A 15,008-nucleotide genomic window follows, 5' to 3' on the forward strand; every position below is an offset into this window, starting at 1 on the left:
TCATATATATTTGGCGATATTGCAATGTCATTTTGTAATTCATCCTTTAGCAGGGGTGAGTTCACGAGTTTTCATTTTGCTTACCTGTATCCTAATTGGTCCTAAGTAAGTTGCTGGCTTGAACTTCAATGTCTTACCGAACTGATAAGCTATTAAGCAGGGAAAATAAAACATAGCCCTCCTTACAGTAGCTACATGTTTATGATTGCCTCGCTTTGCTTAAATTCAAAAAGGCAAAAGTGAGGACTGCAGATGTTGGAAACTAGAATTTAGATCAGAGTGGTACTGGAAAAGCACAGCAGGTCAGGAAGCATCTGAGGAGCAGGAAAATCGATGTTTCAGGCAAAGGCCCTTCATCAGGAATAGAGAATTTGCAATTTAAAATGGAACTGTTTTGCATTGCTCAGGACCCAAAAGAAGTAGAAATTCTTGTGTTAAATGCACACATTTCTGGCAGAGCCTGTAGCTGTTGGCTACATGCATATCAGAATCTGTACTGAAACTAAATTATTGACTACGTTGTCGATACAACAGGGGATGGGATGGAGAGGGTAAGAAGAGCTGGTGGAGGGGAGCGGAATGTAATTCTATATTGTTAAAAGAAAGTGGTTTTGAGAATTTTATTAGTGCAAGACATGAAAAAAAAGACTACTTAGCTTATGAGGGTACTGCACTTTCCTCCAAATGCTTTAAACTATGGTTTGTACGAGCTATACAATTATCATTACACTAATCTTTAAAACAAATTTTTACCAAGAATTTTCAATTTCTGCACAACTCCACAGTGGTGTTCATAAAATTGACAATCCAAACTTTTAAACATTTCACATAACTTTGATCACTGCATCCTAGCTAACCAATACTTTCAGGACTACTGAGCCAAGAATACACAGGAACTTCTCCCATCCCCCACATAGTGTCGTACAAGTAATGATTGACTCACCTGAGCAATTCCTTGCGCCTCCTGGTAGTTGATCCTCGCTAGATTTGTTGCAGTTGTATTAATGAAAAAGTATCCTGATCCTTCCTTGAGTGAAAGCTCTGCCTTTTAGCCAGAAAAAGATTGAAAGCTCTTAATTGAAGAAAATAGATTGTGGTCAAATAAGATTTAAAAAAAACATCATTACCTTAACATTGGGATGGTTGTAAATGGTGACATTGTCAGGAATAACTTTGACATCTTCCACAAGCAACAACTCAATTGTAGCCGATACAGGTATCAATGGTTCATACTATTACAAAAGAAAGTATTAATAAAATTAGAATACTCATTAGTCATAATTTTTAACATCTAACTGGATAATAAGTAAGCAATGACAATACAGTATGAGGGTTTAAACTACTCATTAAAAAACTCAGTCATTCAAGTCAGCACGGAGTTGTTTTACCCCAACTAGTTAACATACCACAGATTTAACTTTAGCTGCATTCAGATGTTCCTGCTGATAGCCTGTTGCAGTTGCAGTGATAGATGTAGTCCCTGATTCACGATGAACCAGCACAGTTTGCAAACCTGATTTAAAAAAGCTAAAGTAAAACGCATTGTCCAAGTAAACAAACTATTGCATTGAGCAAGCAATATACTTTTAATCATGTGAATACCATGTTGTTTCTTTTGTCCATTTCCATGATCTTTTTCATTCATTTGCATTGGCATACTTAGTTCAATGCTGGCTAGGGAAAGTTTTGATGATTCCCAAATAATGGTAAGGGAGGAAAAGTTATCAAATCTACGTCCTTGCTGATCGAATGCTTCCAAATCGAGGATGGGGTTACGATAGTTTGACACAGGAACCTGGAAGATTAAAAAAAATTACAGTACATTTTGAATATTCTCTTTTCAAACAAATTAAAATTAAAAGATCCAATATAAAAAGAAAAAGTCCTATTAAGTGCATTAACTTGACATGTGTAGCAATTGCGGTGGCATAATGGTATTGTGACTTGACTAGCAATCCAGAACCTATGGGGACATGCATTTGAATCCTGCCATGTGGATGGTGAAATTTAAGTTCAATAAAATATCTTAAAATGAAAAAGCTGACTCAAATGACCAAAGATCCACAGTTGTTTATTATAAAAATCTAATATTCCTTAGTGAAGGAGCTCTGACATCCTTCCTTGACCTGGCCTACATGCGACTCCACTCAGCAGTGTGGCTGAGTCTTAACTGCCCTTTGAGAAATTAGGGATGGGCAATTAACTCTAGCCTAGCCAGTCACACCTGTTATCCCAGGAATTAAATAAAAAGAAAAGAAAAAAACAAATGGATAAAATATCTGATTGGAACATGATAACCACTTTAGAAATACAAAACAAAATATTGCAATAGAAACATTCATTTTTCAATTTTAGAGCACATCAAATTAAGACTTACAACTTGTTTATTTTGTTGAAGCAAAGGACATGATAAATCCAGTTGAGGATTCAAGTATATTGGAGCCAAAGTTAGCCTAGATGGGGGAGCACAAATAAACTTGACAACAGCTGGTTCCACTGCAGGGAAAGCATTCTTTAAACTAGGTTTGTTCCCCACTGTCAAAGCCAATACCTAAGGGAAGAGAGAGTACACATGATACATAGTTTAGAGTGACAAACATCAACTAATGGATCTGACATATTCTTTAAAATCAGGAGAGAAGTGATAGATTTTCTTAAATCAAAAAGTATCAAAAAATTATGACACTGCACAGATCTATTAAACTCAGCATTCTTAATATATGCTTATCTTTTCTTGTATTTGGTCATGAGATGTGAACATTGTTGAAAAAGGTAGTTTAATTCTTACTCTGAACAGTTCAAGAAAATTGTTTTCTTGAGTCAGATTGTATGTCAATTAAAACCACTGTGCCACTAGGAAGGGAGCTCTATGGTTTTGACCCAACCAAATGAGAGAGAAAAGGGTGTACATCAAAACATTCAGACATGAAAGTCAGTCACTTTTTGGAACTATGCACGTGGTTTCCATAAGATTTCCCAGAATTAGGGAATTCAACCTAATTTTTCCACTGTGGTGTTTTTGCTATGTTAGAATTTCATCCTAACTTTACTTAAATCTATGACTTTATGCACTCTGAAGATGACTTAAGATGTTCCCTTGTTCTTCTACATGGCAGACATTGCAAGTTTCAAGGCTTTTGTTAAAAGGACCATTTACCAAGTTACTGTAGTGCATCTTCATACAACATACGTTGCTTTCACTGTGCATTAATACTGTGAGAGATGAAATTAATTATTAGCTTGTATTCAGAGTATCTGTCCTTTTGCTGATCTTTGGGCGGTGTTGAGCTGCTCTCATCTAAGCAAGTAGAAAAATGTCTATCATTCTTCCAATTGTACCTTGAAGATAGTGGACAGTCATTGGAGTAAGGAAGGAAATTAATGCACTACAGAATTCCCAGCAACTGATGTGTTTTTGCAGCCAGAGCATGTTTTGGTTCAGTTACATTTCTGGTGAATGGCAACACCCCAGGATGTGATGGTGTAGTTTTATTAATTGTAATTGCCATGGGTTGAAATATTGTTTTCTGTGGAAGGTCGTAACCCCCAACACACAAATGCACAGCAATGTTACTTGCCACTCTATGTCCAAGCCTGTATGCTGTGTTAGGACAGTACCCTGAAGAATCCCGAGGAACGTCCTTTGTACTAGTGAGGATTCTAAATGTTGTAGGGCATTCCCTCAAAAAATAAGTGCAAAAAAAGTTGATACAGTCAACATATTATTGTACAGTTTTAAGCATGTACAGAGCAACTGCTGTAAAGCTTCTTAGTCTCGTAATACAAGATACAGAGAAAGGTTTTTTCTTACCTGTTCTCCCAATGCTGTACAGGTAGCTCTCACTACGTGCTTAGGTTGATTTCTAAATGCTGGGGAGCTAACCAGGTGAAGAATAATACTTCCTTCATTTTCAGCTGTAAGATCTCTAAAGAACTTTGAGGGCTCCAAGACCCAGGGCATGGGACCTCCTTCAAATAGCATATCCTTCGAGGATCCCAAAGTTACCAAGGCAACAGATACTGGATCAACAGCCTGAAATGTTTGTAAAAAATGGACAGATAAAAGATGTTATGAGTTATCACTACCTCAAACTCAGATTTTCTGAAAATTAGTAATGTGAATGCAAATTATGTTTTTGTGCTGTAATTTTATTTTAATGCATTTTTATTTTAAAACTATGGTTTATGAATGGCAGCTAGTGGAAGCCATTGCAGAAATACAAGTCATTTGTATATTCATATAATTGCACAATATGCAAAAATAAACAAATTAATGCTCAATCTGGCAGAGGTAACTTCTAAATATGGCAAGTACAGTATAATTAACAAAGGTCAGTCAAACTTATCTTTCATGACACAAGTGCTACATAAAAGACATGTTGATACAAATAGTTTTCCAAAGCATTTCGCAACATTGCAGGTGATGATTTTTCATGACATTCTTAATTTAAGATGGATTAGAGAGCCCCTTGAAAACTCCAGAGTTATGGAAACTGCAAAATTTCCACATGACCATCAACCCAGATTGTGAGCATCATTTCAGACTCATCAGACTGTTCAGAATCTTGGTGTCTTGGTTATTGACAAACGAGGTATCTAACTCCATACCCTGATCATTAGTCAAGGCTGCCCACTTCCAATTCTCTAACAGTGATTATACCCCTCCTCACTACAGCCCATCTGCCCCTGAAAAAAAAACCTTCAACTTGGTCATTTCCAGAAACAATTAATATAACACTCTCCATCGGTTCTCATTCTCCATCATCTACCTCTGCAACTTACAATCCATTTCATGCCAATACCAACTTGCCCTTTGCATCTGTGCTACTTTAGCTTACAATTCCTTAAGGTTTTGAAATGTGTGGTTTAATTTTAAACTTTCCATGGCTTCACCTTACTCCCAACTAACCTTAACCTCATTCTAACATACTGTACCTCCATATCTCTTCCAAACTTAGTGTCCCTGACTAGTGTCTGATGAACCTCTGTTATTGGCAGCAGTGTCCTGAACCTTGCAACACTACACTTCAGAACTCCCCCTGCAGCCTCAATTGCACTAATTCTTCCTTGTTTTGTTGTCACAATCCTGCTTAAAAATAAAGCTTTTCATTTTTAAACTTCTCTCTCTCTCTCAACTCCTTTTTGACTGGATGACAATTTTCCTTGCACCTTGGTGGAATATTACAACTTGATAAACAAAAAAGCAAGATGTGTAAATTTACACAAATAGCAACACCAAAATAACAACTGTGGAGAGACATAAGATTATGATGATTTTTATAGAATAGACACAGAGGGGGCTACGTACAGCCATAAATAAACTTTTTATTATTAATACTTACTTTGAGAGGCACATATGCAACAATAGTGATGGAAGTTGTAAGGTACACATGACCGTGACTGTAGCTAACCACAAGAGTTGTGTAACCCTGAGCCTCAGCTTGAACTCTTATTCCACTGCAGTGTTTGGGGCCTGGCTCCAGTCTCCCTGGTAACAAACAAATTTAATAAACATAGCCTTTACAAAAATCATAAATGTAGCCATTTAACCTTGTGAGATGCTGTAAAACAATACTACATCTAATAATTTGTATTATTATTTGGCTTCAAGTGTCAAACAAACAGAACACATTTCCTTTTGATCCTAACTAAACTCTTCCCATTTAAGAACATAGGAATATTCAAACTTATTTGCTCCGTAGAGATACATACATCACTTCATGATAAATGATATAATCATTAAACAGTAGAAAACTTGTGATGAGAATTTTCTATCCTGCCATAAATTTTCTACAATGAAAAACTGTATAAAGCAGATAGATTTGTCCTGATTGAAGAGGAGTCATTATAATATACACTCCATCTTGGTTAAACAGGTATGCACAAACTAAACTGAAATGAGCCCAATGACTCAATTTACTGGACATTAAAAGCAGGAGTTAATCAAAAACATACACTATATTCTACATCAGTAATGCTGCTTGACAAATTTACCTATGAACTTTATAATGCATGTTTAAAAACTTAAATTTAATTGGTATTAACCAACAAAGGTAAAAAAGCTTTATGTGCATGGTCTTTAAAAATGCATCTTCTCCTCCTGATGACTGAAATCAATATTTTCTCCTCCACACTGAAATCCAAAAGCTCTCTGGTAGCATATGAATTTATAAATACCAAGCATTTTACCCAAACCAAAAGTCTTTGAGAAACCCTGAAAAAAAACCCAATGAGCTATTCAATGGGTTGTTGATTAGAGAATGAAAAAAAAGGGCATAATTGACGTCAAATCCAATGAATGAGTAGGTCAACTTTTCCTTCATATTGGTTGAAATCAGCTACTTTGTGGTGACTATAAATTGAAGCTAAGACCTTCCGGCCTTGCAAGGCTCAATTGCCTGCTAACTAAACTTCCTTACACTCAACAAAACAGCTTTCATTTCAAGACATGTTGTGATTAATATGGCGTTTTACTTTGCCATTAAGAAAAGGGACGTCATTTAAAACTAATCTCAAAAAGAAACTTGCATCCCGAGTTCAAGTTTTCCACTACAATGCTGAGTTCTAGAATAAAAACAAAAAAGATCGAGATGACATTGACAAGAATGATTCCTAAGTTGATGAACATCTGCTGCTCCAATAGCAGCAAGGATCTGGGGGTTACTTATTTCTCAGGACAAACATTAAAGAAACTATGTCCCTTTTGACTGCTGATTTCCAGAGATACAAATATACAATTTAATTTGCTTCAGTAATTGCTCACAATTACACATCATTCCAGGTGATAAAAGAAAAATAGAAGCAGAAATTACATTTTGTGTAGCCTGTTACAAAATAAGTAAAAGGCTACATTAATGCCCCTACTGATCAACTTTTCCAGTTCTGTAAATTGTATTGGGGACACAAAATTAAACAATGTGAGATTAAGATTGGACTGAATGATAAGCTTCTTTCGAAGAGTTGTGAATCTCTGTAATACATTTGGGCTGATGTGGTGACTGTGTACTTTGTGTGCCTTCAAGGCTCAGATATTTAAAACTCTTGCAATGAAGGGCAATATACCATTTTGCCTTCCTAAGTGTTTGCAACACTTGCTTGTTTTTAAACACTCGCTCGTCAGATCTGGCCTTTTTGGCATTTACTGCCAGAAGGCAGTTAAGAATTAACTACATTGCTGTGGATTTAGAGTCACATATACATTAGACCAGAGAAGGATGACAAATTTCCTTCCCTAAAAGAACATTGTTGATTTTTACAACTGATAAAAATCACATAATCACCATTAGGTTCATGTTTTATTCAAGATTTTTACCAAATACAAAGCTTCACCATTTACCATGGTAGGATTTGAACCCACGTTCCCAGAACATTAGCCTAGGGCTAATATTACTCATCTAGAGTCATAGTTATGTACAGCACGGAAACAGACCGTTCGGACCAATTTCATGCTGATCAGATATCCCCAACCCAATCTAGTCCCACCTGCCAACACTCGCCCCATATCCATCCAAAAACTTTTCTATTCATATACCCAGCCAGATGGCTTTTAAATGTTGCAAATGTACTAGCCTCCACCACTTCCTCTGGCAGCTCATTATGCACACACACACACACTTTGCGTGAAAAAGTTGCCCCTTAGGTGTCTTTCATATCTTTTCTCTCTCACCTTAAACCTATGCCCTCTAGTTCTGGACTCCATCACCCCAAGAAAAAGACCTTGTCTATTTACCCTACCCATGCCCCTCATGATTTTATAAACCTCTATAAGCTCCACCCCTCGGTCTCCAATGCCTCAGGGAAAACAGCTTTTCGGAACCCTTTCAAAAAGTTTCACAACATCCTCCGATAGGAAGCAGACCAGAATTGCTGCAATATTCTAAAAGTGTCCTAAACAATGTTCTGTACAGCCGCAACATGACCTGCCAACTCCCTTACTCAATATACTGACCAATAAAGGAAAGCATACCAAACACCTTCTTCACTATCCTATCTACCCGCGACTCTACTTTCAAGAAGCCAGTTACTATTATCACAACATTGCTACCTCCCTGCAACTAGATCAGCTATGAATTTGTTGAATGGTAGAGCAGGCTAGAGGAGTTGAAAGGCTTACTTCCTGCTTATATTCCTATGCATGTACTACACTTCCAGCCAACCACTATTTGACTTTTCATTCACCATAACATTTGTGTGGCTATTGATTTATTCAAGTGCAACCTCATCTCAATGTTTGATGCGCTAGTCCCTAATAAAGCCATTACGCATTCTCAGCTTGGTTACTCCCCAGCTATGCCCCTCACCCCAGACTCCTTAGCCTCGATGGCTTGCATTATGATCCTAAAGAAATAGTTACAGAGCTAGCAGAGGCACTGGTTGTAATTTCCTTCACAATCCAAGAATGTTTTTGGAAAAATGAGGATTGAAAGCTGCCAAATGTGATATTCCTATTCAAAAAGTGGGCAACAGCAAAAAGCAGGCCCAATGGCAGGCCTATTGTTGGAAAAGTGTGGGTAGAGAGTTGCAGTGGATTTTCAGAAGGTATACAAAGCACCTCACAAAAGGTTAAGGCATTAGGGTGCATGCTGTTGGAGGTTTTATACTGGCATGGATAGAGAACTAGTTAATGTGATGGGGGAACAATTGGTTCTGTTTAGGTTAGTGAACTGTAGCCAGTGGGTTCCATAGAGGATCAGTGCTGGGTTAACGGTTTACAGTATACATCAGTGACCTGGAAGGAGGATGCAAATCAACTGTAGCCAAATTTGCAGACAACACTAAAACAGGTGGAAAGGGTAGTTGCATCCAAGATGTAGAACCATCTTACTGAGAGATATTGATCTGTTAAACAAAGGGCAAAAAGTCTGCAAATAAAATATGGGTGGCACAGTGGTTAGCACTGCTGCCTCACAGCGCCAGAGACCCGGGTTCAATTCCCGCCTCAGGCGACTGACTGTGTGGAGTTTGGACGTTCTCCCCGTGTCTGCGTGGGTTTCCTCCGGGTGCTCCGGTTTCCTCCCACAGTCCAAAGATGTGCGGGTCAGGTGAATTTGCCATGCTAAATTGCCCGTAGTGTTAGGTAAGGGGTAAATGTAGGGGTATGGGTGGGTTGTGCTTCGGCGGGTCGGTGTGGACTTGTTGGGCCGAACGGCCTGTTTCCACACTAAGTAATCTAAAAAAAAGTGGGAAAATGTGAGGTTATTCACTTGTAATGGAGAAAAAAAGAAAATATAATTTAAATATCAAAAACTGCAGAAAGCTGGAATACAAAAAAGGACTTGGGAAAACTTGTGCATGAAACACAAAGTAATAAAGGAAGACTAATGGAATGGTGGTCCTTATTTCTGGGGGGAACGGAGTATGAGAGTAGGGATGTTTCCATGCAAATGTACAAGACCACTTCTGGAGCACTCAGCAGTTTTTGTCCCCTTATCTAAAGAAAGATATCATTTCATTGGAGAGAGTTCAGACTGATTCCCAGTATGGAGGGAATGCCTTGTGAGCAAAAGCTAAATAAGTTGGAACTCTATTTACTAGAATGTAGAAGAATGAAAGGTGATCTTACTGAGACATATAAAATTCTTAAAGGGCTTGATCCGCAAAGTGCAGGGAGGATGCTTCCCCTCATGGGAGAGTCTCGGACTACAGAGCAGAGCCTCAGAATGAAGAAGCACCAATTTAAGATCAAGATATGGAGGAATTTCTTCTCTCAGAGGATTGAATATGTTTGGAACTCCTTCCACAGGGAGCTATGAGGCAGAATCCTTGTGTATATTTAAAGCTGAGATGGATCGAGTTTTGATTATTAGAGGAATCAAGGGTTATAGTGGAATGGATAGGAAAGTGGATGCAAGCAAAGTGGGATCGTATTGAATAGCACAGCAGAACCAATTGGCCAAAAGGCCTACTCCTGTCTCTATGCTTTAAGGTCTTATCTAAGAATCACAAGCTTAAAAGGATGAGGGAGGCAACACTTTCAACTAGATCTGGCTGGACCACATAGAAATATGACTGAAACCACCTCTTATCTACAAAAACTGCTTAAAATTTCCAATCCACTTTGAGTGCAAAGAAAACCCTAGTTTATTTTTCTACTGCAAATTATCTTAATACCTACCCACACAACATGCGCAAGGAGTTCATGCATTGCTGTATCACTAAAACAAAGATCATCCTACCAACTGCTGGATCAATCCAACTTGTTTGCAGCCTTCAATATATGGTTGACCGTGACATCCTCCTCCAAACCACTCCTTGGTGCTCGATGAGATCGCTTTCACCTTGTTCCACTCTCCTCTAACTGCGGCTATATAAGTCACCTGAAATAGCTCTCTTCCATTTTCAACGTTAGTCTCAGTATCCCTCAACACATTATATTCCTCATCTACATTCTGCCTTGTTAATATAAGAAAGCACAGCTTTCATTTTCAAAGTTATGATATCCAGCCTACCTCATCATTATCTCACAATGTTTGTTTGTTATTAAATTAATACACTGTTTACACGTCATGCAACATAGAATATGATGAGCAAATACCCCTCCAATTGAACATTAGAAAGATTGAAGCCATTTCTTTCAGTGCCTTTCCCAAATGCTTTTTTGCTTCTAATGCCATTCCTATCCCACGCAACAGTCTGAGAGCACCAACTCACCTGCTGAAATATTCTACCATACCTGTATTACCTCTAAACCTAATCAATGAAGCAATGGTCAGCCTCCCACATTTCATGCAACAAACACTCGCAATCACCCATAATTCTGCAACCCATGTCTTAACTCTTGCCAAATCCTCTTTATCTATCACCAATGATCACTGAATTACATTGGCACTCAGCCAAGAAAATTCTCACCTTGCTTTAAATTCCACACCCTTTCCCAATTCTGAAATCATTTCCACCTTTACAGATCCCGGTGCTCATTTAATTCTGGCCTCTAAGGTCTCAACTGCTCTATCACCGATGTGCACACCTTCAGTTGCCTCGGCCTTAAACCATGATATCATGAGCCGACCTCTTGAATCAAGTCTTTGGTCACCTGACTTAACATTTTATGTGATAAAGTATGACAACAAATGACAAAGTGTCTCTGAAGTGTCTTGAGACATATTATATTGAGAGTGCTACATAAAATATATCATTGCTGTGAAGTATTTCAAACCTAATCCCCAACTGTGTTGAAGATTTGTTGTTAAGTTACCTGAAAAATATCTAAACAGTATTAGTACCATTCTTTCATTATTTTATCATTAGAGCAATGCTTCTCATTACCTTCTACAGTTTTGAAAATACCATGATTCTCAATTTCCACCACAAGATCAAAATGGGAGCAGTCAGTTAACATAACTTTTTCTTCTGTCTCCTCATTCATAAGACCATAAATTTTGAGTGGTAAATCCAATATTTGCCCAACTCGAGCTTCTACTTGGCAAGGTATAAACTCCATCTGGATTGGCTCAATTACATAAACCTCAAAGAGAAACAGCATTAAAACTGTATTAAAAACTGAAATCAAAAACATCACAATTAAAATCTATCAAAGTTATTAACCATTAAAACACTGAACTTTAAAAAAAATAGCAGAGGATTAAACACTTATCTGGAACTCAGATCATATCTGAATAGTACCATAGACTTTTATATAGTCACCAAGCAAGCAGACAATTTCTGTTTAAATATCACAGCCCAAAGATGATATATCCAATATAATATTTCTTCAATATGTACTCTTAACAAGACAAGTGTGAAATGAGTATTGGACTCAATTCCTTCTGACTCAACTCGGATTATTTGATGTAATGAAAATTTAATTTTACACATCAATAAATCAAAACTGGTGATCATTATTTTCACACAAATATTCAGTTTTCATATTATTGAAATCACTTACTTTGGTGCCACTCGCACTTTTACCATCGTAAGAATGATCAAACAAAAGTCTGATAGCTGTTCTAAAATAAGAGTTAAATCATGTACTAACCAGAGCAAACCTCCTAATTTTTGTAAGTTTCAATTGGGATTCATCACAATGTTCAGACCGGTGGTTTGATGAAGTTGCATACTTGCGTCATTTAAAAGAAAGCCATTTTGCAGGGAGGACCCAAACAGCCAACCTAACTTGGCAATGTGAGAAAATTTCTAATAGTCTGGTTACATTTATCCAGGAAAATTTGATTAAACAATGAGAACCAAGACAACAAGCTATTTTCGCATTACTTTGAACTGAGTTTTATGTATAGAAACAGTTCAAGGTGAGGAAAAACTTGATGTAAGGTTTTACTTTTTTCTGTGAAAAGGGTCTGTGCAAGCCTGGGCAAAATCTTAGACCATAGAGTATTTTTACAGAACAATGTGCGGTACATCTCAAACATAAATACTTACTTATTATCCCACATTAGAGGAGGCTTTTAGAAAATTGAAGTGCAAAAAATTCCTTCATTATTAAATTGCCAGCCTACACTAAAATAAATAGAAGTAACATTGCTTCCTCTATAGTGGTGCTGGGGCTGTGAAAACATTGCACATCACTTTACTCAAACAAACTGGGAGAAGCTTTATTAAGGTGAAGTTTGAACTATGAAATGTCAGAGTAGTTAACCTGAAGGGCTTATGCCCGAAATGTCGAATTTCCTGTTCCTTGGATGCTGCCTAACCTGCTGTGCTTTAACCAGCAACACATTTTCAGCTGTGATCTCCAGCATCTGCAGACCTCATTTTTTACCCGAAGATAGTAACCTAACCTAACCATACAGAGAAGCAGATCTAGAAAATGGATTGAAACTTTAATAAAAAATAAGCATTCGTATAAAGTTTGAAATATCAGTGAAAATCTGAGGGGATCAGGCTTTGCATTTTTGAAAGAAAGGGTCATACTTCTAGTTGAGCATAATTAAGACCCATGTTATTAAAAATTTACTTACACTGGCACCTGCTTTTGCAGCAAAAGTAAACACTGTTTTGCTTCAATTTTATAAAATCAAAAAATAATTTCTCAAAACAAACATTCTAAATTTCATAAGTTCTCAAAAGTTCACAAGCAAAAAGATTCAGAAATTTTAAAAATATTCTACCATCATTTGTCCATAGTGCAATGGATTTTGAACATCATGTGCTTGTATTACACTTAATCCGATATCATTTCCAGTTGTCATAATCCCTTTAACTGTCACTGTTGCCACAGCCTGGTTTGATGACGACCAGGTAAAATTTCCACTCCCACCTTTTGCCTGTGCAGGAATAAACATATAATGTAATTAAGATATACTATAACAGTAATCATGTTCAGAAGAATCTCATCTTCCTATGTCCTGAATTGTGCACTGAATACTTTGCAAGAATTTTTGGAATTCTACACTACATATACACTATTTTGTTTGAACAAAGTCATCAGGACATTCTAGTCTTGGCCCAAACACACAAAGAAGAGCTAAATCCTGGACTGCCCTTTAAAGGGATTCAATCAACTACAGCATAAAGGTATTCTGTAAAATTTAAGTCAATTGGGATCATGGTGAAACTCTCCAGTGCCAGATGCCTGACAAAGCAAATGGTTATAATTGTTGGAGGCAAATCATTTCAATAGAATTCATCAGACAGACAGCCTGCTAGGCCAAAACTACTTTCAGTTGCTTCAGTGGTCTTTCTTCACCATATGGTTAGAACAGAAGTTAGAATGTTCGTCCATAATTACAGTGTTCAGCCTCATTCAGAATGAAGTAGTTCAAACTTTCATCAGCAAGGTCTGGACAACATCCACATTTGGGCGAATGAATGGGAAATGGGATTTGCACTAAGTCTCAGACAATGATCACCTCCAAGTTTAGGGCATCTCTCTGCTTTTCCCAGAAATTCAATGGCATTGTTATAAGACTCCCCTAATAAGATCCTTGACTCACCATGGACCAGAAACCCAACTAGACCAGTCACATCTCACAATGGAATCTACAGAAGGGCAAAGTCCAAAGCAAGTGCACAATTAAACAATAAATAACTAACATGAGAGTCTTCTGAGAAAGTTAAGTTCCACTGTCTTTTACCAAAGCCAATCAAAAAAAGCCTTAAATACACAGATACCTTTATTAAGTTAATGTATTCTACATTGTATAGCCCTCAGCTGTGTGCTAACATGGTGGTGGAACCCAGCAGCATGGTATCCTACTGTATAGGAAGTTTAAATTGTCTATTATTTTCACCTGATCTTTATTCTAATTTGCCTTTGTCCTAGTTGCTCAAGGGAAACAATTCCACTTCGAGATTGTTCTCCAGGTTGTCTGGCTCGTACCATTGACTTCTTAGTATGATGGACATGCCACATTTCGTGAGCTTTACTTTCACCGAACCCTTTAACCTTAATCTTGGCTAACCTTGGAACCTGTATCCAAGTTTAGATAGCGAATACATTATGTCTTAGAGAGGTTACTATTATGCATCTGTACTACAATGCCCATGCCATTTGAATGAAGCTCTGAAGAGGAGTACTTCAATACCAGATATTTCTGCTGTTCAAAGCACATCAGTTTGACCTTACATTTAATGCCCATGATGTCCTGAAATATCTTGGGAAAATGAACAATGATGAGCATGCTTTAGCAATTCTATTTACTACCTCAGAATTAATGCAGACATTTCAGGTGGTTAGGTTTCCAAAAGCAAGCTATGTTAAACAAAAACAATTTCATTTTGCAAGGAACAAAATAAACTCAATTGATTTCTACCTGTAGCATGGGACTTTCTTACACTGAGAATTATTCTGCATGCAATGAATATCAAAAAATACATTACGTTAACAGTATAAAATGCACCTTTATTGCATACTGATAAGTTCCAGCCATCTGCTGCCAAGGAAATGTCAAAATACTTGGTGTGAGGACTATTGGATTATAAATTTCGACTTCCTGTTGGTTCTGCACAGGGACAGGCAGGGAATATATTGTTCCGTCCTAAAAGTTAAAATAAAACATTGTTCATAATTATGCTTATGTTCAATCTTGAAATAACAGTAAAAGGAATTTCAG

The 15,008-nt window shown here is 37.3% G+C and overlaps 1 protein-coding gene across 2 annotated transcripts in view; it reads right to left on the bottom strand.

The window, feature by feature from the left end:
• nup210 (nucleoporin 210) overlaps window positions 1-15,008 on the bottom strand; it is a 107,499-nt gene that overhangs the window by 43,871 nt on the left and 48,620 nt on the right. For both annotated transcript variants that reach the window (XM_060835549.1, XM_060835550.1), the window contains exons 11-20: window positions 14,796-14,933; window positions 13,065-13,220; window positions 11,266-11,464; window positions 5,343-5,488; window positions 3,812-4,033; window positions 2,378-2,551; window positions 1,603-1,795; window positions 1,407-1,513; window positions 1,128-1,232; window positions 944-1,045 (exon numbers count right to left, since the gene is read on the bottom strand). In XM_060835549.1, the coding sequence (XP_060691532.1) occupies window positions 944-1,045; window positions 1,128-1,232; window positions 1,407-1,513; window positions 1,603-1,795; window positions 2,378-2,551; window positions 3,812-4,033; window positions 5,343-5,488; window positions 11,266-11,464; window positions 13,065-13,220; window positions 14,796-14,933 (1,542 nt within the window). The remainder of the gene's footprint in view (window positions 1-943; window positions 1,046-1,127; window positions 1,233-1,406; window positions 1,514-1,602; window positions 1,796-2,377; window positions 2,552-3,811; window positions 4,034-5,342; window positions 5,489-11,265; window positions 11,465-13,064; window positions 13,221-14,795; window positions 14,934-15,008) is intronic.

Source organism: Hemiscyllium ocellatum, chromosome 14 (genome assembly GCF_020745735.1).
Source record: "Hemiscyllium ocellatum isolate sHemOce1 chromosome 14, sHemOce1.pat.X.cur, whole genome shotgun sequence".
NCBI lineage: Eukaryota > Metazoa > Chordata > Chondrichthyes > Orectolobiformes > Hemiscylliidae > Hemiscyllium > Hemiscyllium ocellatum.